At 49.7% G+C, this 26,985-nt stretch overlaps 3 protein-coding genes across 3 annotated transcripts in view; all 3 read left to right on the top strand.

Moving 5' to 3' along the window:
• The window catches only part of LOC118246182 (interferon-induced protein with tetratricopeptide repeats 5-like), a 348,670-nt gene that overhangs the window by 92,549 nt on the left and 229,136 nt on the right, over positions 1-26,985 (top strand). The window lies entirely within an intron of this gene.
• Positions 1-26,985, top strand: part of FAS (Fas cell surface death receptor) — a 250,540-nt gene that overhangs the window by 92,555 nt on the left and 131,000 nt on the right. The gene's annotated exons all lie outside the window — the stretch shown is intronic.
• TMEM72 (transmembrane protein 72) lies at positions 13,446-18,857 on the top strand. The gene is made up of 5 exons (XM_035544073.1): positions 13,446-13,515; positions 16,843-16,909; positions 17,307-17,378; positions 18,081-18,220; positions 18,397-18,857. Exons 1-5 carry the CDS (start codon positions 13,446-13,448, stop codon positions 18,855-18,857), a joined length of 810 nt encoding a protein of 269 aa, XP_035399966.1.

Genomic DNA, 26,985 nt, shown 5'->3' with positions numbered 1-26,985 from the left:
TCTCAAAGGAAGATGCTTCCTTAAAGATGCTAACACAAGGCACATACCAAACAACACCCGGGGCTCTAGCTAATTAACCTTTTATCTCTTAAGCTCTCTGCCCTGTTGCTGGAATCACACCATGGAAACACCACTCTTGCTCCTGCACCTGGTTTTCCATCCTTCCCTGTGATCCTAGTTAGTGCCTTTGGCTGAGAGTCTCAGTTCCCCTCTCCTCCAGAGACCAGCCCCATGCACTCAGCTTCCCCCCAGCCCAACAGCCAGATGCAGAGCTCAGCCTCAGGGCCACTTTGCTTTTCAGTCTGAAGGGTTGCATCGGCCACTACCTACTACTTGGTTATACTTCAAAATGATTTAACTTGCATACATGTGATCACCTGAGCAGTGCTCATGCTGCTAGCAGAAGCAGACAGCAGTGAGCCTACAGCTTGCCCTGTGGATGCAGCATTGGACGCAGGACTCAATTTCTCAACAGGAATGCCTCCAAATCACACTGAACACAAGGATCAGCCCAGGAAGCCAAGCTGCTATACACAAACCATAAACTGTCTGTCAACACCCAGAACTGATCCTGCTCAACTCTCTAAATAACCCAGACCCACACTGTCCTGGTGAATCTCCAGAGTTCTGGCAGCATTTCTTGGACTGCCCATCTCCAGCTGGGAATATACTGAGACCTATATTCTGTTTACATGCATATTTCAAAAGCAGAAGCTGGAGATGCAAGCGTCAACCCATTTCTAAAGCCTTACCTGCACAGATGTACCCACAGGGTTTGAGGACAAGCAGCATCTCATTGTTCTCTCTGCCCAGGTAACAAATCTGCTGAGCATGTAGGAAGCTTGTGGCTCCCAACCACCTCCTCAAATGCCAGGTGCAGGTGGAGCAGCACAGCACACTGTCTGGTACCTATGAGTAAATGATAAAATGCAGGAAAAACTAGCACCTGCAGCAAGGAATTAGGGAACAATTGCATTTTACTTAATTTAAATTGAAGTCCTTATAATTCCTGCCTGAAATGATTTGGAAAAAAATCTATAGCAGCCACGGGTATGTTTTTCTCCTGCTCCTATACAGAAAAGCTGGTTTAATACAGCCCTGAGCACATCAGTTGCATACAGTTAAACAGGCTCAGCTGAGGGCTGCTACAGAATCAGTTCACACAACTAGAGGTGCATGCCATGGATTTGGGCTATATCTCATTTGCACAGGTCTCATCTGGGCTTCAGAGCTCTTTAAATATTATTCATAAAATAAAAGTTTCATGAAAGACAGCAGAGTAGAAGCTCTAAGAGTAGAAAAAGACTGCAATATGTTCACTGCTTCCAGTCTTGTTACAAACTGTGGTAGATGGCAAAGTTTCCAAATTCCCCTAAAATGCTGGAGTGCTGCAGGGATAACATGATGGATTTCAACTCAAGACACTAAAGAACTATCCAAGAAAACAAAGCCTTTGATTTACACTCAAGTAAATCTTCCTCTGGATTTATCTGCCCAGCTCTGAGATAACACGTAGATATTTCTTACGTAGCCTAACATAAACAAATCTTCCATGCGCAGTGAATAGATGGGCAGCAAGGAAAGCAGTTTGGGAGCATGTACTTTCCAGGGAACGGAAAAACACTTTGTCATTCACTCCGGGTTTGGCTTTCAGAAGTGCTGCCAGGGCACTGAGTGCTTGATATGCTCAGTCTGCTACCAAGAGCTTCATTTTAGCGCAGAGCTGCCTGCATCGCTGGGCGCTGCCCAAAAGAGAGGTCTGGGTAATGTCACCTCACCCACTTCTGCTCCCCCCCAGCTGAACACGACAGAGCAGTGTGAGGGCTCTGGGCTGACAAAGCCAACAGGCACTCAGGCCAGTACATAAACCAGTATTACTGATCCCCAGGGGGATACTAGCCCAGGAAGGCAGACTGGCAGTTTCTCAGCAGTAAGTGAAACAAGACTTCACAACTGTGCATCACACATCTTCTGCCATCAGCACATCAGCTGCTGTGTGTTTCACTGAGGCTTCACAGGACAACACTGCGACATCATGGACTAAGGTGGGATGGGTTCTCATTTGAGCTTCACCAGCCTTACAGATAACACCCCTTTGTTCCCTGATTTTGCAAGCAGTGAGCCTAACCTCAGCAGTAATGAGCTCCCTGCCAGTCCTGGCTGGACCCAGCTCCTCCTGGCTCTCTCAGGCCCTGCCACCAGGCCACTCACCAGGGCTGGCTTTGAGCACAGCCCAGACACCCTGCCTTGCCAGCTGCAAACACACAGGTGCTGAGCTGGGTGAGGGAAGAGATCCCAGCCCCACAGTTGTCTGCTTCACAATTCCAGCTGTGTCTGTTAGTTTTTTTTTCCCCAACAGCAATGTTTTAGGAACAGCTGAGCACTGGGGTTCCCCTTTTCCTGGGACAGAAAACCAAGCAACCCAGCTAGCGCACACTGCTGCTCCTTCATTTAGGATGGACAGTGTTTTGCATTTTGAGCCACTCCTCAACAGCATGGTGAGAAAAAACACTTGGATAACAATTACCACAACAAAAGACTCTTGGAAATAAAAGGAGAACACTTTGCATACATCCTAGATGCTACTTCTGCAGCTGGGGTCTTCCGGATTTCTACTCCAGACGTTTTCTTCATGCAAGAAAACTATCTACTTCGATCTGCTTGGAACATCTCAGGCACCACACTTCCTAAAGGCACAGATCTCTTGTTGGAATAGCCAAATAAAGCCTAAGGAGCAATATGGGTTCTTCAAGCAATTTCTGCCCAGCAGTCACCCAGCAGACTCCTACCACCAGTAAGTCCGTGCCAAGTGCTGTGTGCATATTGCTCTGTAAGCAGTTACAGAGATCACAGCTGGCAAGTGACACTCTAACAGTATTTGGCATTGACACATCCCAATATCTTTTCTCACATGGCTGCACTGAACTGCCTCACAGAAGCTTGAAGCAATAGTTTATACCCATGTGGAAACTGGCACACAACCACGCTGACCATCCCAGGGCCACGTGGCAAGCTAAAGGAACCAGGTGAAAGCTCATTCCAGTTATTTTACACTACTGCCCTTCACCTACACACTGGGAACAGACTTGGGGGATGGAGTAGAAGAAGCCATAGGACCAGACCATCCCCAGCACACCAGCTCCCACTACCACCACCAACCAACTGCTTAACAGAGAGACCCTGGATCTGGGGAGTTCTCGGACAAGCGCAGCACTAAGAACATGCCTACATTTACACATCCCAGGCGGCCACGCTTCCTGTACTACAAACCCCACAAGGGGAAGTTAGCTTTCTTCCTTCATCAATGCCTGGCTCTGCTCCAGAGGCTTTGGTTTTCTGTCCCTGCAGGCACTTCCCTGGGGAAGCTGTTTCCTCACAGTCTATCTTCCTCTTGTGCCCAGCCTGTGGGTGAGCAGGGGTTAGAGGGACCCTTCTCACAGGCTAGCCTGGACCCAGAACCACTGCAGTGCTTACTCATTTACACACTGCACCCCAAAGTTGCACCGGGGCTCCCCAGCAGCTTGCAGATGCAGACAATCAGACTCCCCTCCTCACAGACAGCATGGTTGACACCTCCACCCCAACCCCTGACATTTAGCCAAAAGCCTCGTAGGGGAAAAGTTGGAATCCTCTCTCTTCATGCCCTCCCCTGTACACAAAGTTGCAGGCTGAGCAGTGTGAGAGCAGCAAAATAACCCTGAGAAAAATCTAGTGACTGCATGTGACCCTAACCCTGCAGCACATTATCAACACTTCAGTTTACTTCATGATGAAGTTTTAATAGTTCCTGACCTCCAGCATCAGAGCCCTTCCCCAACACACCCAGCCTGGCAGCCTGCTCCACTGTTCATGCAACGCCCACATGAGCACTCTAACAGTCAATGACAGGAACACACCAAATTCTTAGAATTGTCAATTGTCTGTAGACACTTCCAATACCCTTAACTTCCAGCTAATTACCACATGTAGAGAATTCATTGGGAAATACAGCCATGACCACCATCCTTTCAGTGGAAATGCACTTCGAACAAGCCTGTAAGGATCATCTCTCAGCCGGAAAGCTAGTGTCACTGCAGGAGTCAGCACTACGGCCAGATTGACTAGCTGCAGCAACCAGTGTCACCCCACAGGGTACAAATCACCCCATCTGAGGACAGAAGCAGGCCCCGGGCCAGAGTAGACAGGGGATGTGTAGGAATGACCACATTCCCCCAGGCCTGCCCCAGAGGCTTAGAAAAGGGTAAAGAATGGGTCGAGGCAAAAAAAAAGAAAGCTCAGGCAGCACAGGGAGATGTGTCCTGGCTGCCTGCTGGGCTGGCATTGCCAGCAGGTACGGCAGGCCCACTCATTGCTGCAAGCAGAGCCCAGGACAAAGCAGCAGGAGGGTGGGCTGGAGCTGTGCAGCAGAAGGACAGCCTGTAGGACATATTACAGATCCTCTGTATGGAAAGGCTGAATTATGCACTGCTCCCAGGATCCAGGTGACAAAGCTAAAACCTGCCCCTCTGGCAGCAGTGAGACTTTGATAAGGAGCAGCACAGGGCTTCAAGGCAGATACTGCTGTGGGATGGGTCAGATATGGAATAAGCTCCCTAACTGATACGACCACTAGTGAGAAAGCAAATGAGCAGAACAGCATTTCTACAAACCTACTTCAGTAAATTTAGGGGATCGCTACACAATACAGCTGATGAATAAATAGCAAGCAATATGTTTTGTCAAATGAAACACATCTTTTAAAAATGTTCCTGAAGTACAGATTTGCTTCCAAACTGCCACAGGGAAGATAGGGCTCGTTTCCATAACCTTCCTTACATATCTACCCTCCACCCTAACAGCTGTACAGCTTCAGTTCTGCCTAATACCTCTCCAGATTTATTGGATGCCCTGCTACAAGCCTGATTGTTCCCTGTTGCAGTGTTTGGCCATGGGTGAAGAATGTGGGAGGGATCTATAATATTTTTATGACTATTGTATGACCTTCTGTTAGCTTGATAGGATGAGTGTCAGGGCTCTCCCCTGGGAGCAGGGCACACATCACTTGATATAGATGCTCATGCAGAGACAGAGGTCAAAGCAACAGTGGGGCCTGAACACCAGTAGAAATTTTAATTATGAATTATGAATGTGACTACTATACATTTCTATTTTGGGAGCTGATAATTTAACAGGCAAGTAAGAAACAGGAGGATCTCCTCAAAAGATAGGACACTTCCACCTCCTGCCTGTTAAGGGTTGTGAAGTCCTAGATCAGAACCAGTGATTTGTGGTGCCTGCTTTATCAAGGTCACAGAGCACCAAACAAAATCTTGTCTTCATTTCTGTCTCTCCTCATGCCAATGAAGAAGCTAATCCCACCCAGATCCATCTCACCAACATAGATCAGGTCACTTAAAAGATATAATTTTCCCTCACTTCACTTTACATTTTGGAAGCTAACGTTGGGTGGCTTCTGACTAGAACAGGATAGCACAGCATTCTTGTGTAGTGTTACCTTGTTAAAGCTGAGAGTTTTTCAAGGTGCCATGAGTCTGAAGTAAGTTTAACTTTTAACTGAATTTATTCCGTCATATTAAGAGCTCAAATTCATTAAAATAATTTCACCTTCCCCCTAAGACCTCCCTTTTCTGCCAGGCTTTCTGAATAGTTTAACATTTTATTTGAATTTTGCACTAGAGTTTAAAATCAAGCTTTTAAAATCAAGTTTTATTATAGGCTACAATAGATTCACAATCCTATCACAACTAATTTCATAACTGGTAACTGAAAATGCTGCCACACCAACCCATGAAGGCGTTAAAACCACCAAAACAGTGGCAGTAAGCAAAATTTGTATCTGCTGACACTACTTAGATGCAGCCATTGCAGGCCATGAAAGCAGTACCCTAAGCCCCAGCTCCTCCAGGGGCTCAGGATACTCCAGTGTGAAGGGAAAAGCCCATCACAGGAGAGCAGAGCCACCATGGGGTGCGGGGGTTTCATCTGCAGCTGGGGGATCAGCTCCTCTCCTCACCATAGCACCCCAGTGGCCCAGCCCAGGCACCCCTGTAAGCAACGCAGGCGAGCTGGCAGCCCCATGGAAAGGCTGCCTGAACCTCAAAACACTGCTCACGTTCCCCTATTTTTCCCAGCAAAGCACAAAACAGGCCAGGGAGCCCTGCATCGCCAAGTTTGGGGGAAAAACGCTTTTTGTTCTCTTCATAATTAAAGCTCTCCTCATCAGAGGGCACAGGGGCAATTCACCTCCTCAGCGTGGGGGTTGCTAGCACTCAGCTAATGGGAACAGGCTGCTGGCTAACGGGTGGTCTGTGAGCATTGGCTGTTTGCTTAGGGAGAAATTCCAGCCAGGGCAGGTAAGCAGCACGCTGACCTTGCTGCTCAGAGAGCTAAACTCACAAACTGCACAGATCAGCAGCTACATGAGGCCTGCTGGGGACAAGGCTGCTGACAATTCAGCACAGCCTGCACCCGCAGCACAGGAGGGCAGCTCCAGGCCCCAAGGGCCCCAGCACAGCCCTCACTGCCATGGGACAGCCTGGGACACAGGGGAGTTGACATCAGGACTATGAAAACCCCATTTGCTCTGTTGTAATAGCTGAAGGAATGAGATGCACTGAACTTGGCATTCCTACCAAACATGTTAATGAAAGGAAAAGTCTTTCAGTGGGGACAACAGATATTTGTGGGCAAAGACAGGCTCCAGCAGGCCTTTCGGGAGAAACATTACTGAAGCTGCAGCCAGGTGCATGCCACTGGAGATGCTAACAGGAACAGATGCACTTCTCTGCCCCCATATGCATAGGAACAAGGTGTTTTATGAACTTGTTTTCATTCCACTCGAACAGCAGAACCAAGTCTTGAAGTCTTGGACTCTAGCAAAACAGGACGAGCAGCCTGCCCAGCTAGCCAGCAGCTGTGATGTAAGGCTAGTACCAGCACCAAAGCTCATCATTTTGCATTGCCTTGAGGATTAACTGATATCAGCTGAAAATTTCTTGTTTTCTGCCCTGTCTTTGCACCACACCTCACTCCCCACAGTAGAGACATAAAGCAGGAGCAACTCAGCTGAAGCCCATAAACCTGAAGCCTCAATTTACTTTTAACCAAGGCTTAAACCTGACTGGCACACACAGAAACACCCAAATGTCTCTCACAAAGCAGCTTGCTAGCTCATGGGAAAGATGACCAAGAAGGACTGCATGCCCAGAGATGCTGCAGCAGCAAGGTTGACTTCACTACAGAGGAGAACACCAATGGGCACCAGATCCCACTAGGATCCCATTACAGCCTCCCCAAGTCCCAGGCCCCCAGCTGAGCCAGGCACAGTGTGGGCTCCTGCCTGCTTCTGCCAGGTGCTCTTAATGCTAGGGTAGCACTCTTCTCTGGACTGGACACTCACCTTCAGAGCCAGCCATCTCCAGGTCCTACTTGCAAGGTGCTCTTTAGGTGTAGGGGAAAAAAAGAGACTCCTGAGGTGGGCAGTTTGATGGGAACTTCCAGCAGCAAAAAGGAGGCAATGCAGCCATTGTAGGTGTGCTCCCATACCTCCAAACCCAGGCATCACGTGACAGCAGCAATAAGAAGGCAGGACTTGTCCCCTCACCTCTCAAAGCCTACTTCCCAAAGAGCAGTTACGTGCAGTTTAGATGTACTGCCTCTACATGAACAAATCCCAGACATCTCCCAGCAAACCTCACCTACCTCCTGCCATTGATATTTAAGCATCCTGCCATGCTCCCATAGGCCACCACAACCAGTCAAGCCCACCCTGCACCTGGCTATCCCAGGTGGAGCCTATCTTGGCTTCTAAAATTCCAGTCACCATTCCCCCAGGTGCAGTCTGGGAGGCATGAAAAAGTCTGGGGAAGAAACAAATGCATGTTAGCTAGTATATGAGTGATGGTATCTATTTGTGGCCCTAGATCACAGCTTTGAGTATTGGGATAATCCCAAAACAACAAAACTTCTGGAGGGCATGACAGCAAGCTGTGCTTGGGCAAGCTGAGGCGGTGCACGGTACAAAATAAAATTTATGATCAGATATAAATACGTTGTGCTCAGGCACGTGGTCTGTTTGCAAAACCGTGTGCCAGAAACATTGCCTTTTTCTTAACTAGAACAGTCTGTCGGAAGATTTGTACCACAAAGAAAGTTATTACTTTGTCCTTTGAATCAATAAGAATGCTTCTCCTTTCTGAACAGTTGCTATCCAAAAAGAAGGCAATGCGCACTGGTTTGTAACATTCCCCATGCAACCAGCAGCAGAGAGGAGGCAGTCCAAGCAAAGAGCTTGTTAACAATCCGCAGGCAGAAAGTCATTCATCTTTTTTTTTTTTTTTTTTAAAGACTGCAGATGATTAGAAAAGCATGAGGTGGAGTTGGAGAAAGGTGTAAGAAAACTTCATACGTCTTTATTCTGTTTTTCGCTCCAATTTTGGCTCTAAGATATGCTATGAGCTGCAGCACAAGCCCAACTGGACCACATTCACGGGAGAAGATCTGCTGCTGCTGCCTGTCCATCTGCCACCAGATCTTAGCTGCAAATTTCTGCAAAATGAGTATTATATTCAACACATACTGTGACCATTTTTACCCAAGCATTTCCTGTGAGGAAGACAAAGGAGAAAATGAGGCAAGTTACTTCCCACTTGGCACCAAAACCTGGTCAGAAGCCATTCCTCAAAATCAACCCTGCTGCCCAGGGGCAGTCCAGACCTTTGCCATTCTGCCATCAATGGGCAGCACAGTGCCAGCAAGGGGGGAGGACAACCAGCAGTCGCATCGTGCTCATGGCAGGCTAGTGAGCAACAACCCCATCTGATGTTTCATTTTTTATAAGTGTTCCCAATCAAAAGCAAACACTGCCGCACAGCGTGTTTCTAGTAAACGAAAGAAGACAAATGCATACCAGACATGGGGGTGTGGGAGGAAAAGGAATGCAAAGTCCGCTCCCGACTGTCATCGCATCTCTCGCTCAGGCGGCTTTCCCTTCTCGGGGGGTTTGTACTGAGGGAGCGGCAGCAAATCTCCTGGGGACTCACACAAGGAGAGCATCACAGAGAGCCCGGCATTGAGAAACCTCAGGTCTGGCGCTGGGCAGGCCTATGTGGTAGCCAAAACCAAGAAAATTGGTGTAAGGCTGTGCCTGCTTAAACAGAAGACACATGTAGGACTGTATCAGGTAAAGGTACTTGTGTCATCTCAGAGCTCCTCAGTACCCTGCAATACTCAGTACCCCCACCTGGGGATACTGTGACAAACCTCTTTTAAACCTGTACACTCGAACCCCTTTGAGACAACACAGTAAAAGAGGTGATGGGTCCTGCTGTGCTTGTTTGCTTTGCAGCCTTTTGAAGGCAGTGCCAAGTAAGCTGAAGACCAAGAATAAATCCTACCAAACAGGAACGTTTACATAAACAACCTCAGCTACACAGCTTGCAAGTTCTCATCCATTTCTTCATCTCTGTAGCCAAAAAACATGTGTTTTGTGTTGCCTCACGTAAATCTCTCTGGTTATTTATCTGCGCAAACCCTTCTATAAATTGCTCACTGGGCCCCTAAATGCAGCAAGCAGGCTGTTTGATGTGTGTCTCAAACACCAGGTGAGTCAATCGCTGCTACGTACACCTTGTTTGCTCCCACGCAGGGAGAAGTTACTGGTCCCCTTTGCCAGAAAAGAGGGCAAAAAGTCAAATGGTTTTGATGGATGGATAAACGTCTGTGGGCTGAACCTCCTGTGCAGAGCTTGTTTACACTGAGACTTACTAGTACTCCCTCCTCCTGCTGGCTGATAAAACACTCCTTCTCCATCTATCTTTATGAAATACACTCCAGACCTAGAGACTGCACATGAATATTTGATGTCTTTGTGAGCTCCCTTTCTACTACTGCATTTCCCCCTGGTGCAATTCCTTTCTGTACAGGAACGAGCAGGGCATCAGCCCTGTTCTGTGGTGCTGAGGCTGGGTATCGGCCCTGTTACAGACCCACTCTGCAGAGGTGGATTTCACACATCAGCATTGCAGCACAGCCTTTAGGATTTACCCTGCGTCCTGTGAGCGAACCATGTTCATTTAGGTTACAGTTTAGCTGACTAACCTGCCTGACTGGAGGTACCTTCAGGATGTGCCGACTCACTGGCAGGCATCCCAAATTCATTCACTGCCCTCGGCTGAGCTGCTCAGGCATTGCTCCACGCCCCGGCTTCCCTGTGTAGAACAGAGATGTGTCAGTGCAATAGCAAAACCAGGAGCATTTCTTCATGTCGGCACAGTGCTCCTGCTGGCAATGCCATCGGGTGTCACATGCAGCACACCGTGCGTGTCACGCTCCCCCAGGGCAAGCAATCCCCTGCGATCGCCCTCTCACCCCGCAGGGCTCCTACGGGCGTTGCTGCCTCCCCGGGGGGGACAGCTCGTCTTAGAGATGTTTCTGCAGGGGGAGCCAGAGGGATGGAGGAGTTGGAAAAAGGGAGATGGAGCCTGTGGCAGCTTGGCAGTGATCTCCTGGAGGTGGGATCCAGCCATCCTGCATGGCTTGTGGCACTGCCTCGGTGTGGCACCAGGCCCTGGCGCACCACAGGCGGGTCATCTCGTCACACCAGCAGGGGTGATGCCGAAGGGAAGCAAGCCAGAAACCTTCTCTGATTCCCAGCAGGGACAAATATTTGAAGGTACAGAACCCAAAACCCCAGAGGCAGAGGCAGTGGTGCCCTCAGGCCCCCTGACAGAAGCTCGGCTTGTCGCAGAGCTCTTGCAGCGTTGCAGTGTCACGGGGCAAGGTGCCTGCCGATGGCACAGATGCTTGGTCACAGAACGGCTGTGGTGGCCGTGCCACTGCTGAATTTCTAAAGTGAAGTGTGGGGTGGGAGAGATGAAGGTGGGGACTAACATTGCTATGAAACCCTGACATAAAACTCTCCAGCTCAACCCATACATCACTGGGAGCAGCCTGTAAATGTGAATCCTGGCTGGCAGCCAGTGTGCAAATGGCAAGCCTCTGTGCAAAGAAAGTGGCTTAATGTGCAGTGGGGACCACTGCTATCAAGCCTCCCAGAACAGGATGTGCCAGTGCATAGGCTTTGCACTGTTGGTTACAGGTTATTAATCCCCTGTAAGGTCATAAGTTCTTGGTCCTCTTCCGACTGCATAAACTCATTCCTAAAAGCCTCACAGAAAAACCCCCAAATGGCTCACAGCTTCACAGAGGGTATCATCTCCCCACTGGAAAGGAGGCAGAATGACAGGAGACCCCTCTACCGATAAAGGTCAGGTTCACGTGAGGTTGCTTCATAGGAGCACTAGCCAAAAAATTCCTAAATGGAGGGAAGGAACTGTTAGAGGAGAGTTGGCGCAAAGCCACCTGAGGATGCCTGTCCTGCTCATGCCATGCCCCTTCCTGGGCACTCGAGTGAAAGAAGCACTAGTGCACCCCTGAATAGCGAGTGGAGAATTCACCCAGACCAGGGGACTCCTCAGGCAGGGGACAAGGACCCTCAGGAAGGCTAATTAAGCCAAATCCCATGACATAGGTTGGGCAATAGCTAAGGGAATGATGGAAGGCTTAAATTGTTAATGTATTAATCTGCCTCTCCCAAATGGATTCTGTTCCTCCATTACCACCCCACCCACAAATTTGCATTTATTTTAAACCCTGGGGCTTGTTCTTGGCAAGAAAGGAAACCTTGCTGTCAAGGGCACTCAAAGTCATTTTGTTTCGGGGTGAGACCACCAGAGTGACCGAGCCCAGTGTGCTCCACCACTGGCACTGGCAGCAGGTCCCCTGCCAGGGGAGGTGCCAGGGACCACAGAAGGGTGGGCAGGGAGCCCCGCTCTGCAGAGCCAGTGGCTGCTGACACCTCCCAGGGCTGCAGTTTCTTCAAGCCTGGGCTAGCGGCTCTCAGTGATCCCGAAAGACTGCTTGTCTTCCTTTGGTCTATGTATTTAAGTCATTTTCTAGCTTTCGTATTTGTAAACAAACACCTGAAATTCAACACATCGATGTTAAAAAACAAACCAAAACAATAAGAATGCAGCAAAGAATAAGGTACCCAGACAGTTTGCATAGTCTCGGGGTTTTTAAGCCAGCTTGGTGATTTCTGGAGCTGTCGGCAGCAGGAGTGCAGGGGGCATCCCTGGCAGCAGTGGGGAGGGAGCGTGACACCCCAGTGGGGTCTGCTCAGATTCAGGGGGCTGCCCCGCTGGTGTGCCCTTGTTCTGTCCATCCCTCTTGAAAAGGAAGTGCAGGCACACCGCTGAGTCATCAGCTGTGAAATCCCTAAAGCCCTACTTCCTTCAGATGGGTGCCATGGTGCGGGCAGAGGGGAGGAAAGGGGAACACCCGCGTGCGGGGCTGGTGCTGAGTCCGCACGGGCAGAAGGTAGGGCGAGGGCAGGGGCTGCAGTGACTGGCCCTGCAGATGGACTCATTGCCCTGTGAGCCCACAGCCCTGCAGGAACCAGAAGTACATGCTGCCCACGGGGGCCGGGCTGATCTCTCTATGTAGCAAGGGTCTGGAGCAGGCCAGCACTGGCCCATCTCAGCCTTCGTGCCGAGGGCTGCCCCTCTCCAGAGGCTCTGTGTCCTGAAGAGGCAAGCCACGGACCCTGATGCCGTCTACTAAAGCCAAAACAGAGAGGTCAGAGTGTACATGCACAGCCCTCCTCCTCTGCCCCCACTCCACGTGTCAGGACACTCGTGGGACCCCACTGCAAATGGCTGTGGTGCTGCTGAACGGCTGGGTGACTGCAGTACAGAAATAATGAGGTTCCCAAAAAGACAAATACACATCTCTCCTGCCATGGCCAGCCTGGCTTTATAGGACCCTTAGGAACAGGTCTGACCTCCTCGTTCCTGTGGTTGCACATTTGCCCTGACACAGCACCACTCACAGGCTGGTAAGCAGCAACCACGGCAGGGGGGTCAGCAGCAGGAGGCAGCAGATGATCAGCAGCAGGAGGCACCCCTGGGAGCCCCACGATCCTCCAGGAACCTGCTGCTCTTTTGCCAAAAGCAAGCACCGCCATCCTCACAAACGGTTAACCTGCCGGGAGCTGCACAGCACTAATGACTTCACATGCATGTAATCAGCTTGGGCTTCCAGAGCTGCTGCCTCCAAGCAGGAAAGGCCACGCGTGCACCCCGGGTGCAAATGCTCCCAAAGCCGCACCCCCCCCCTTACCAATCATTAATCATCCCCAGGCCAGCAACCCCAGGAAACGAGGAGGAAAAGGCCAAGTGTCCGCAGCCCTGGAAGCAGTGCTGACCGGTTCCCAGCGGTGGCAGCTTGCTCTCCCCTGGGAGGCCCCGTGGAGGTGGCTGGTCCTTCGCAAAGGTCACCCTGCACCGTGCACGGGAGGCTCTGCCTGCAGCTGGGTGCTGCACACGGCAGGAAGTCTGAGGAGGGAGCTTCTGCCTGGCCGGCATCGCCGCCTTCATCTCCCCACCATGCGGCACGAGGCGTTTTGGAGTGCCCTGGAGTACGCCTGCCGATTGCTGGGCATCTCCACCGCAGCAGGTAGGAGCAAGCTCTCTTTTTCTTTGCCGCCTTTTAAGGCACAGAGTAAGTGTCACAACAAGCTAAAGCGCAAATTGGAAAGGAAACTAAATGATATGCTTGTAAAAGAGGCAGGGGGACAAGCATGATGTGAGTGGGACTGAAAAGCAAAATACTCAGGGCTGCACAAACCTGGCAGGCTGCTCTGTGGGAGTCAAAAATGCAGGGGGAGCTCCTTGTGCTGGGATTTCTTCTGTGCCCCGGGGCCAGGCAGGACGGAGAGGTCCCAGCCTTGGTGGCACAGCCCCTGCCCTCTCTTGCCAGGCTCAGGAAGCAGCTGGGGTCACAGCAGTGGTGCCAACATCACCAGCTCACCCACCCAGCTGGATGAGGTGAACGGGCAGGGCAGGGGCTACAGCCACCCGGTGTGCTCAGGGGCTCACTGGCACCGCTGCTGACTCGCTGTCACAGGGCAGGGCAAGCAGCACTCTCTGCCTCAGTTTCCCCATCAGCAAAGCAGGGATCAAAGGGTTTGGTTTGCCGCGAGGCTGGAGGTGTGAGCCAGAGGTTCCTGATGAGAGGTGTCTGGGGTGCCTGTGTCAGACCCTGGGAATTTCAGATTTCAGACAGCGCAGGGTAGGTCGCAGCACGCCCTCCTACCATGGCATTTCCTTTATCAACTGCAGACACTTTGCTCAAGTCAGGGGCCAAGTAGAAAGTACAAAGGTCTGCTGAAGAGAGCACAGGTCCCCAAGGACAGCCGAAGCCCAACTGGAACGCTGGAGGCTGTGCTCTGCAGTGTACTTTGGAGGACTGATAACAGGCTGAGGTTTGAGTCCCGGAGTTTGTACAAACGCCCAGCAGATAAGTGCACATCACGATGAGGCTGCAACAGATAGGAGCCGGGACACAACTTTAACCAGCAAATGCAAATCTCTCCATCCCCATCCCCCTCTGGCCCACATGAGCCCCATGCTGGTCATATTCACTCTTAAAGCTCCTGAGAGAAAACATGAGCTTGCTGCCGTGGGAAAACTAAAGCTAGAACATAAAAATTGAAAGTAGCTTACAATTTGGAGGTATCTTAATGGAATATAATCTCTCTCGTCTGCTTGATCTCTTTTCCTCACTGTGCATCACCTACATTTCTTTCTGTAGTTCTTGTTGAAATGAGCAGTGCAGTCCCCTCTCAGCTGAACATCCCAGAGCACAGACATCACACACCACAGAGTACAGCTGGTCTCTGTACTTTTCCATATCTCCACTCTGATGCATTCCCAGTACCACCTGGTTTTCCCAAAAGGCCAGCAAAGGAATGGGAGGTGCCTGTGTTTTATTTCTCTGTCTGTCTCAAGGGGGTAAGAAAACAGCTTGATGCAGTGTTTAGTGCCTGATGAGGTGCATGAGGTTTTTGCATGAAATGGAAACCATGCAGAAAAGAATCCCACAGGCTTTGCCGGAATAAAAATATTAAAGGGAGAGGAGAGTGCATCAGCATCACTAATTGATCCTGAGAAGGCCTGGCCAACTCCATAAGCTGCTTGCAAACACAGAAGGTTGCCCACAAAATGTAACCCCCACCTTCCCACAGGACCCTGGAGTGCAATGGGGCTTGTTGTGTGGAACACATCAGACAGTCCTGCTGTCCATGGCTAGTTAGTGAGGAATAATCAAACAGTCCCACAAATCCCTGCCATGTTTGGGGCATATCTGTAATTCAGAGATTTTAGGCCTTGTGATTTCTACGTCTAAGGAGAGAGTCCTTACTTATTTCTTAATTCTCAGCCTTTCAACCATTTAATTCCTAGTCATGTGCCTTCAGCCGCATGGTTTGGAGAAGATCCAAATCAAGGCAGCAACGAGCCCAAACAAGCACCTTGGAAACAACCCTTTGCTTTTGCAGATACTTCACCCAAAGAGCTTTGAGGATAAAGCATAAGCTGTGCAAAATCAGGAAACCTCCCCAGGCAGAGCAGGGACTCTAGCACTACAGCCAAGCTGTTGAATTCTGCGTTTGCCGGTAGGGAAGGAATGAATGGATGAATTCTGCATTTGTAGGGGAGAGTATAAAGAAGGCTCCTCAATCACAGGGTAGCGAAGGACAATTCTTTGCATATAGGATTGCACAGCTTGGTCCCTTCACAGCTCTCCGATGAGGCTGATTTCCCCCGCCTCTGCTCAGGGCTGGAGAGGCAGCCACTGCAGAGGAGGGCGGCACATGAGTCCCATGTGTTCCCCGGGCAGATCGGGGACCAGCAGCTGCAGGTGACACAGCAGGAACCAACAGGATGACAGCATCCTGGTGGGGCTTTGTTTGGCTGGGCCAGAAGCACTGTGTGCTCAGGCACAGACCCTTGGCATTGACCAACCCTGTGGGTGTGAGGGACCCAGCATCACTGGCACCTGCCTACCCACTTGTGAGCCTGGCCTTCTTCTCCGTGTGGGGCAAAGCCACAGTTTGGACAGCCAAAGCCAACCGGCTCCTCAGGCCATGGCAAGTGTGCACTGAGCAGGATCAGTGGTGAACCAGTTTTCTGCAGCTGATGCGAGGCACTTCATTCCTGTGCCATTTTGGAAATACTCCTGAAGGATCTTGAAGGAAAGCTTCCATCCCATAAAGCTATTGGCCCCTAATGGCCAGTCCAGGGAAGATTTTAGCCTCGCTAATACTCTTAATCACCCTTAAAATGACTCCCCAGTGTGCTGTGCTGGCTGGGGCACTGGGGTGATGTTCATTCCTCGTTTTTAATCTGCCTGCTCCTGTTATAGCTTTTTCTGTTTGCCTAGCAAAGGATTTTAATGCCATGGCTACGGCCCTTCATGAATGCAGCTGGCACGTTTCCCCCGACCTGCTGCTGCCCTACAGCCACGTGTGGGGTGCAGCAGGAGAAGTGGGGTGCAGGAGTGGTGGGCATGGTCGGGACCTGGGCAGAGATTTCCCCAGCCTAGGAGAAGCGTGGCGATGAGGGGCAGGGATGGATGGGGTGGTGGGAGAGAAGTCCCATGGCAGCTGTGCTTGAACAGGGGGGTGGGAGGGACGCAGGACACCGTTGCTCACCTCTTGTAGCTGCCAAAAGCTGGTATCCTCGGAGCACCTCTCCCCAGCCCACGCAGCCACAAGGCTGCCCTGGCAGGGGTGCCGCTGGGCTGGGTTCCTGGGCTGCACGTTGAGGCCAGCACTCGGCTCTGACCCTGGGGTTCGTGTGTCAGCGTGAGTCACCGGCGCTGCAGAGCAGGAGCAGCCGTGCTGGCAGCCGCAGAAATCGGGGCATGGATGCTGGCAGCTGGCGGGGCACCGGAGTCAGGAACTGAGCCTGCACTCAGCATCTTTCCTGCCTTCTCTTCTAGTGCTGATCGGCGTGGGGGTAGAAACTCTGCAACGAGGGCAGTTCAAAAGCCTGGCTTTCTATCTGCTGTGAGTATTTTTGCCCTTCTAGTCAGAGCTGGTAGGGGTGACACACTTGACCCCTCCACATATGCAGCAACAAACTATCCTGGAACAACATCCAAGTCTTTGGGGAATCGAGATCTCCTTTGTTAGGCTTCAGAAGAGTAAGCTGATCCTGTTAGAGTGACCTTCTCCCCATGCTCCTGCAGACTCAAGCAGGCCAGAGGTGATACTGGCTGCAAGCTGACCCCTCCTGGGTAGAAGGTCTGGGTCTTTCCTCCACAAACCCAGGCAAAGTGTTCAGACCTCAGCACACAGTCTATGTTGTGAACTGGGTAGTAAATCCCAGCCCCCTGTGCCCCTTCTGCCATCTGCAGAGTGTGCTCCAGCCCAGCCCTGCCCCCCTGACAGCTCCACCTTTCAGTTTTTCAGGGATTGCAGTCACTGTCTGTGAAGGCTTCTTCTTTATCAGTTTGTTCCTGGAGATGTGTTTCACGTGAGTAGCCTCTGGGCAGTCTTCTCCAGCCTTGGTGGGCCCTCCCTAGGGCAACCCGTCCTTTGCAGGCAGCACCAGACCTAGCCAAGCTGCAAGTACCACACCAAAGGTCCTGCCCCTACTGCCATGGCCAGCACACTCAGGCAGGGGGGAGGTGAGTGGGGACATGTCTGCAGCCAATTAAACTTTTATTTTAACCCAAGCTTGTGCCATAATTTGCTGAGCATTAGCACAACAAACCCTGGTCTGCAGCATCTCCTTAACACGCAGTGTGAACTCCTGCAACGCACCGGGGTTGAAGAAAGAGCCAGATCCCTAGAGCTCCCTCCCAGAGACAGCACAGAAATTTAAATTAAAATCTAGAAAATACTTACGCACTTCTCAGAGGCTGGGCCCTTCTGCTGTCTTGTAGCATAAACTCAAAAGCCCTGATAGCTAGGAGACAACACCTTACTACAGCTAGTAGGCACAAGTGTGCCAAGGAGAGGTCGCCTGAGATGCTGACCTCTGGCAGATGAAGCCCCTGGCCTCTGCCCACTACAAGGAGGGCTCAGACTTTATTTACCTTCCCTCACCAACACACCGGTTTCCTGGTGAACTAGAGTAAGGGTCTGAACCTTTAGGTGGGTCATGGTTAGGTCCAAATCTTCTTGTCATGCACCTGGTGCCCTATCCCACAAGGACTTCTGTTTCTCTCCCCAGATATGAGCCCAACTCCCTGGCACACGCCTGCTGGAAGCAAGCTAGGCGCCCGGGGAGCTTCCAGAAATTCCTGGGGTACACACTGCTCTCGGTGGCTTGCTTCCTGCATCCCGTCCTTGTCTGGCACGTCACCATACCTGGTGAGGAGCCTGTGCTGGGGTGGGGAGGAGTGCAGATGGAGGAGGAACATGGTCTGTTGGGGACAGTGGACCAGAGATGGTGGGGATGTGTGGGATGCTGAGCTAGCAGGACCAAACACTGCTTGGCTTGCACTTGGCCTTGGGCCAGCCCTCAGCCACCGTGCCCTTCTCCCCAGGCTCCATGCTGGTGCTCACCGCCCTGGCCTACTTCCTGCTGAGCAAGAGGAGAAAGAGCCCAGAGCACAAAGAGGCGCATCCCCAGGTGGGCCAATATGTGGATCCTACAGCCACCACAGCAGCCTCGACCATTGCTGGTGACACCGAGCAGACATACACGTTTCATGGAGCCCAGAGGGAGCAGCACCGCTCGCTGCTGGGACACATGAAGAGCATCCTGAAGGGCAGCAAGGACAGGAGCCTGCCACCAGCAGCCCCTGCCCAACCAGAGGCCCCGCCAGCTCCTCGCAAGCAAGTGCACTTCCAGGAGAAGGTGGTGCAGATCATCCCCTCTGTCAGTGAGAGCCTGGATGAGATGGAGAGCGAGGCTGAGGAGACCACGTCAGACACAGCACCTATCCTCACCCCTCCTGATGCCCCTGTCGTCCTCACTCCCCTCAGCTCCACAGGCCTGTTTTGAGGGCTCACCAGCAGCAAGGACAGGGCAGACACACTTCTCCTGGTGCTGGTGTCCCTCCTTGGGCAGCTGAAGGACCTTGTGCCATGGGCAGCGCTGCCATGCAGGCCAAATCACCACATGCACCCCCATGGGCCAACCCTGCAGCCACTGAGGAGGACAAGGGGTGAGGGAGTGCAGCACCCACACTCCAGCATGGAGGGGTGGTCCTCCCTGCTCCCCTGCCTTCCCTGCCATGGCTGTGCCACCCCTCCTACAAGGGGCTGCAGGACAAAGTAGTCCTGCATCTGGTGATGGGCCCATGGTGGTCCCCAGCCCCTGTGACACCATGCCAGGGGACAGGCCATGGGCTTGCAGGGGACAGTAAGGTTTCTCCACCCAGGGAATCTCCCTCCGTGGACTTATGCACAGCTCACCTCTGTGTTACAGCACTACACACCACAGCACAGCAGCAGCTCCTGCCTAACAACGCAGCCCCAGCATCTGCCTGTCTCAAGGCAGCAAGAGGTAGCACCATCCTCCCAGAGCAGCCTCTGCGAAGGGCAGTTGTCTTCTGCCTGTCCTCACTGTGCTTGGAGAAGCTCAGGGAAACTTGGAGGCACACCTGGGGCTAGCACCTTCTAAGTGTCCTCCCCTGAGACATGCTCTGGACCCACCAGGGAAATCACCTCTGGCCCTGGGGACACCTGCATGGGGCTTCCTGGTGTCCTCTGCCCATACAGCACTTGTGAGTTTGAAGAGCTTCGGTATGCTGTAGCAGCTCAAGTTACAAGGTTCAGCACTGTGTTGTTGGCACAGCAGACTGTGTGCAATTCCCTGTGCATGTTAATTATGGGCCCCAGAGAGCAAAGGTAATAATAAAGTGACAATGCTGCTGCACCGGTCCCCTCTACACCAGCTCTTCCCTGAACTCTTCACCTCTGCCTTAATCCTCCCATATTTTCTGCCCTTTGAGCACCATTTACCTATCATCAGGCATTTCTCTCCTGCTCAACCCATCAGGCAGGACCTGTCACCTCTCCAGGGTGCTCCCATTGCAGCATGGGGGCAGCCAAACCAGGGCTCCTGTCTCTTCTCCTTGCCCCCTGTAGGAAGGGACCCACAATTTAATCTGTGCCTACAGATATACTCACCAAGACCATCTCATCAGCATCAGGCAATTCTCTTGGCTGCACGTGGAGAGGAGCTCAGGCAACTGGGATTGCTTGGACATGGGATGTGAGGCCACGTTGTCACTTCTGCTGGGACAAAAAACTGTGACTGCTCCGAGGCCAGATACAGAGCGCTGGGGTGAGGGGTGTTTAGGAGGGAAGATCTCTGAGACTTGCTTAGGCTGATTGTAAGGCAGAAGCCAGTGGGGCTGGATGTTTTTCTTGGAAATACATTACCTTTTAAATGTTCAGCTCTCTGAGTCACAATCAACGTATCCACTTAGGAAAGCACTGTATTTTGAAGGGAAGTGGGAAAATGTGAAGTTACAATTAAAAGGCAAATGATAACCCAGTACTACATTTTAATAAATTCTGATTAAGTTGCTCCTGATTTGGGAGACAGATGGGGAAGAAGGCAGAAGATACTGACTCATAATGTTTGACTGCCTGTGTTTGATAATGAGAGTCTGTCCTCAACAGCGGCTTATGAATGGTATCATGCACTCAGTTGTTCCTACAGCCAGACGTGAACAAAATACTTGTTGTATCACCGACATTTGAAATGCTAGCTGCTATCAATCTGTTCTATACATGATGCACAGATTAGAGACTTCTTCCTTCCAGCTGCACAAATTAACCCTCCACCCCAAAATTGCATGCTAGGAAAGAGTCACGTACACATCCGCCTTCACGGAGGTTTAGTCTCCTCCTGCACCTGCAAAGCTGTCTCCAGAAAATTGCACCAATTCACAGCCTAACGCCGCACCACTGATAACAGCAGGCCCAGGACCTATCCACAGCTCCACCCTCAAGCTAGTGTATTCAACACATGAAGAAATAAAAATCAAGATGTTTTCTTTCAAAGTAGGTGGTCAAACAACATACCTGCACCAGCAAAGGTCCCAAGCCAGCCATGCTAACAGGGCACCAATCCTTGCCTGCTCTGCCCCAGGAGGCTGTGCTCAGAGCTGGCTCTCCAACTTGATCACACATCTACACCCACTCTCATTAGCAGGCTCCGCTTCCTGCATCATCCAAGGCTCCTCTTTGAACATTGCGTAACTAATTATATAAGCAGAGGCAGGGGTTATCAAAAAGGCAGAGCTCCTCAGAGATCAACCAATCTGCTGACGAGAGAAAGATCACATTTATGCCACTGCCTCTTTAGCCCCGAGCAAAGCACTGGGGCAGCCTGGGTGCGGACAGCCTCTCTGCAGCCAAATTTCATCCATCAGCTCTTACCCAACCAGTCCCACACTTCAGACCTGTGGGGCAGCGGGGGCAGCTGGCCAGGGGAGCAGCAATGGGGTGAGAGTGCCTGTGGCACCCTGAAGTGTGTGTGGGGGGCAAATTTCATTGTGCTGTGAAATGCATATGTAGAGTTCGTAATCTCTAGCGTCTGCAGGAGCAAGCACTTCGGTGTTTAGGATTGTCTTTGGAAAGCCAGCTGTAGGTGAAGTGGGGCTAGGGGGGAGCTGCCAGTGAGCCAGTTGTTCAGCCTTACTGGGGACAGCCCTGGGCAGGGTCCTCTTTTCCTATCCCACCACCCTGGCTGCTTTTCTTGCCTGTTCCCTTGTGTCGGCCTGGCTCTTCTCCAACCCCACAGCTAGCTGCTCTAGGACAGAAAGGCTGGAAAAATGCTGCTCATTTCTTCGGTGTTAAATTGCCCATTAGTTAAGGTCCACCTCTGTCTCACCCTGGAGCAACGGCACCAGGGTAGCACTGGAGACAGGGTGATCCTTCAAAGGCAACCAAGCTGTGGTCCAAAGCAGCACTGAAGGATGCACTCCCACCCCGTGGGCTGAGCTTCTGCCCTAGGTCACCCTGTCTGTGCATCCCCAGCTCTGTTCCCCACCACCCATCCCACCCCGGTGCTAACTGCCAGCTCCATCAGCTGACAGACCTCGTTAGCCCAGGGGAAAAATAATTAGGAAAAAGAAAGCAGGTTGCTGTCTTCTGAGGTAATGAGCCAAATAAATCCATGGAAAGAAGGGCCAGCCACAAAATGAAGGGGACAGAGGATAAGAGCACCCCTTTCAAAAGCAGCAGACTGTTAGAGCAGCTCAGCTGCTCAAAGAAATGCAGCCTCAGACGTTCCTTAAAATCCCAGTGCAGAGGAAATGCCTAGCCTCAGGGGGTGTTGGATTACTTTGCAGAGGGCTCAGAAATTATTTGCTAAAGTGTTTGCTTCTCTGTTGGACCCTCTCCCTATGTCTTCCTCTGAGGGGCACGCCAGGGGCTCCTGAAAGCACCAGAGGGAGCTGAGAGCTGGAGGTGGGGGAGAGAACTCTATGCAAAACTTGTGTAAAGGCAGGGTAATTGCAAGAAAACAAAGAGGAAGAACTTGACACCATTAACCGTGCAGGGCAGTGATACCTGAATTTGAGCTGCCTGAACTGTAGGTCCACGCACCACATGAACATGATTTTTGCATGCATTGTAGCTGGTTCATGATGCAGCTAATCCACTGCAATTAACCCCCTGAGTTAGAGTTGACTGTATAGGGCTATAAACTCCTACAGATTCATGTGCTGAAAGGAAACAGGATGAATCATCCAAAAGAAATGCATGTGTAAGGTGACACTCAGAAAGGTAATCCTCACAGAAACCATTTTTTCCAAAGTTTTCTCCAAAGATTTTTCTACATGAGTTAAAATTTTCCTGCTCTGCATGTATATGTGCATTGGAAACACCCCACAGTGCTATTTAACAGCAACACCGGCAGCAGCAAGCACCACTGTTGGCATCAGTGGCATGGGTGGCTCCTGACTCAATACTGATTCATGCCCACATGCAGGAGAGGACCTGTCTCCATTCACTTCCCTGAACCGGGAGCAAATGCTGCATGCTCACATACCTGCAGCCCTACCACGCTTTCTTCAGCCCTGCACCTTCTCCCATCCTATTCAGGAGTTCCTCCCGTGGGCTGGGCCAGAATTGCAGGTCCTCTTCTGGCTGGACTCCTGCATTTTGTGCTGTGCAGACACTTACAGGAACCAGAAACCAGGTCCCAAACCTGCCTGGGATTCCTCAGAGCTGTCTGCTCCCTTGTGTGCTTGGCATGGGGTGGGCAACAGCAGCAATCTGGCTGGCGGCTGCTGTATGCCAGCTTGCATACCATGGGCGTGATGACTGTACTTAGGTTATATCCTAGTAAATGATTACGATACCTTTAGGAAACTAAATTCTGATCAGCTACTCACTCAGCATGTGACTCTACTGGGTCCTGTTTTGAGGCTCTGCATAAAATACCAGGAACCTGGCTTCCCAACCAAGCACTTCGGATTACACGCTAAGAGTCGAGAGAACAGAGTCTATATGGCAGCCCTACCTCTGAAAGGCCAGAATGGGAGTGACGTTTTTTGGTAGCTGAAGGTGTTCAAGCCCTTTGGCAGATCCAGTCCAGAGATACATTGTCTTGGTGTCAAAACCAGAGTAACAACGCTCCACATCCCAGGTCTGCATCATCTCCATAATGTAACTGGCAGCCACGAGCTGTTTTGCCTGCACATGTCTACAGTGTCTTCTGCAATGCTCTCAAATGAGTATTTTTGGTCCTCTATGCCCTAGAAGAAATAATTTTATGCAAATTAACAATAATTCTTAAAATTCTAGAAGAAGTTTTTGTTTCTTCCCCCACATCTTTGGAAAGCAAGAGAATACTGACTACATACATAATTTTGCCTTGTTATGAAAATTTACATTCATTTGCTTGCCTTCTTTAATGGGTTCTTAATGATGTGCTTGGAAATATTATTTCAGGATAGTAGATGATGCAGTTTACCAGTTATTACCAGTTTACCTAGTTATCTAGTCTCTGACTAGACTATTATGTTTAATAAATTTTGTAATTATAAACTAAAAATGAATAATTTTAAATATTTTTTTTTTCTTATACCATTAATTTAATTAATTCTTTTTGGTGTGAAGAAGAGCATGTCTGAGTTGACCAAAAGCACACTCCAAGCCAGTATAATTGCTGGAATAGAGAATTTTTAACTCCTTTAAAGCAGTGAGAAGAACAAAGGAATTAACTATGTAGAGATTAAATCAGTTTACATTTTTTCTTTTGTTTTCAGGCAAAACTCACCTTCCAGCTCTTGTTTCCTGCTGATGTGCTACAAATCTTGCACCATTAAAGAGTAAGGCTGGCTTTGTGCTAAACTGTGTTACTTCCTTCAGCAGCATGGGAAAACAGAAGTACAAGCAGACTTGCACGCAAACAAAAAAGAGCCTTTGTGCACAAAACTGAGCTGAAGAAGCTTTTCTGCATTGGCTTTTCTCCCAGCCACACTCAAGAACACTCTGAGAATTTTCCATAGTGACATTACTTTTTAATTTGATATAGTAGCACTACATTTCCCCTTTTCAAGGTAGGAAGGTTTTGTCTGGGTTATTTATTTCTTCTTTCACTCATGTGCCTATAAAGCCATTGAGGATACAATCCTCAAAAATGGGAGCAAGGTGCCTCCGAGCCCCATCAGATGGAGGGGCCACATCCCATTTTATGTCACACCGCATAGCTATGTTCCCATGCCACGTGTCAGGAAGCCTAAAGCACAAGGCTTCCAAGGAAGGCGCAGGTGTATTACAACACACAGACCCTCTCCATGCTCCCAGACCTGCTGGGTGAAGCCAGGAGGGCCGGGCAGCCCGGAGTTCTTCCCTGGGCACATGGGCATATGCCTTTATGCCTTTGTAGCAGCATGGCAGGGGAGCTGGAGCTGGGAGGCCCTGGAGGGGAAGGGTTTGGGAAGGGAATTACACCTTCTAGCCATCCCTTCCTTCTAAAATCCAGGCTCAGGCATGAAAGTGAGCTTCACCTCATCCCTCTCTAATTAACCGTTACTCCCTCCCAGCATCTGCTTCTCATGCAAGCATCTGCAAGCTCAGAAGAAATCAGCAGCTGTACAAATGGAAGTCAAAGCATCTTCTACAGCAAAAGAAGTGTTGTGCTCCACACCAGGACTACATGTGGTGGCAGTGTAAAAAAATGACAATCCTATTGTCAGTATCTCTCATGTCTGAGTTCCACAAGAAGGAAACTGCAAACAAATGCTTGCTGACGGGTTTCGAAATGGAGGAGGCTCTGTTGCTGTCATTACTTGTCCTGGCTCTTACCCAGTAGTAAACTATCTCATTCATGATATCATTACTTTATCATCCCCATACTAACTTGTTTTATGATTTCTTCACTTCCAACTAGTAGTCACAGGCACAAACATTCTCTCATTCAAGCTGCTTCTTTCCAAACCAAAACTTCAAACAAAAACACATCACAGTCCCTCTGGTGATGTGTTTATCAGATAGCTATAAATGCAACTATCTTCAGTTGTTTTAGCCTGATATTACTCATAAGGTTGCTGTTACTCTACGTCTTGCTTTATAAATAGCTTGCTTAATAATATAAACAGCACTTAAGTGGCACTTTCAACCATGGAAAAACTGGCACAAAATGACAGAATATTTTTTGTCCTATGTCTTGCAGCCACAATGCCTCAAGCCTATTAATTACAGCAGTGCTATTTCCTGAAACAGCAGCGCATGTATGAGTTACCAACAGTGAACATGTATTTTTTAGAAAAGGTACCATGACAGATAATGCAGTACAAATGCCAGGCAAGGCAAAAGCAAACGTACCCCACAAAATTTATACTGCCACAGAAATACTAATGCAGCCACTATGCTGATTCTGCCCTGGGAGGACCAGCTCCTTTCTCATTACTCACTAAGAGCTGTAAATGACAGCAGTGAAATACCCGCAGTTTGGCTCCAGGTGCCATTCTAGCATTTTCCACAGTTTCTACTCCCGTGTGGCTGACAGCTGTGAAACACTCATACAGACACCTGAGACTGTGTGGAGCTACCATGGAAAAGTTTATTTTTGTTACTCAATAGTTTTATTAGCAAAAGTAATTATTGTAGATATTTCCCCACAAGCAGCTAAGGCAGTAAAGCAACTAAAAAGTGGAAGAAAAATCAGCTTAGGCAATGTCTTAAACGTTTTATGTGAGTGTAACTCCCATGTTACTGGCATTCTGATGAGCAATTCAGATGGCTTTTTTTTTTTTCCTCCCTAAAAAGGATATAATCATAGAATCATAGAATAACATGTGTTGGAAGGGACCTTAAAGCCCATCTAATTCCACCCCCCCCTTCCACAAGCAGGGACATCCCCCATCTCCCACTAAATCAGGCTGCTCAAAGCCCCATCCAACCTGGCTTTGAACACTGCCAGGGATGGGGCACCCACAGCTTCCCTGTGCAACCTGTTCCACTGCCTCACCACACACATACAGTGAAGAAATTCTTCCTTATATCTAATCTAAATCTACGCTCTTTTAGTTTAAAAGGATAATATTTCTCAGGCAAGCCCACTGAAAATTATGAGTTGAATGGGATTAAATCAAAGATAGTCTCAAGTAGAAAATCGTTAACAACAAATTGTAAAAAAGATTTGCAGAGCTCTCATTTAACTGTAACTAGAAATTACAGGATAGATCACATTTCTGAAAACATTCCTTTCTTCTGGCAGTCTCTATGTTTTTAATGCTGTGCTTACTAAGATGAAAGGTATTTTTATTAATACCTTTTTGCCTTTGTTCTATCCTTTAAGGAAAAAAAAAAGAAAAAAAAGCTAAAATCTTTAAGAAATTTTCTTATGAAGCTGAGTAGGTGTGTATATGCTTATATGGCTCAGTCTTTACACAGGACAGCTGTTAAAAAGCTGCACTGAAGCCAAGTAAAATTTCTGTTATAATACACTGTATTTTATATTTTTTGTTTGATCTATCTAATCATGTTTAAAATCTGTTTTTTTCAAAATAGTCATGAGAACCTTTAACAGGACTCTGAGTTCAGAAATCTATACATTTACTCTGTCTCAAATGAATTACTCATAAATAGATATATATGAAAAGCAGCCAGGAAATAATTTTATGACCAACACGTCAGAAATAATATCTACTACACATGCCTGA

Source organism: Cygnus atratus, chromosome 7 (assembly GCF_013377495.2).
Source record: "Cygnus atratus isolate AKBS03 ecotype Queensland, Australia chromosome 7, CAtr_DNAZoo_HiC_assembly, whole genome shotgun sequence".
Classification (NCBI taxonomy): Eukaryota; Metazoa; Chordata; class Aves; order Anseriformes; family Anatidae; genus Cygnus; species Cygnus atratus.
The sequence above is the reverse complement of the archived record's forward strand: the minus strand, read 5'-3'. Positions and strand labels throughout refer to the sequence as shown.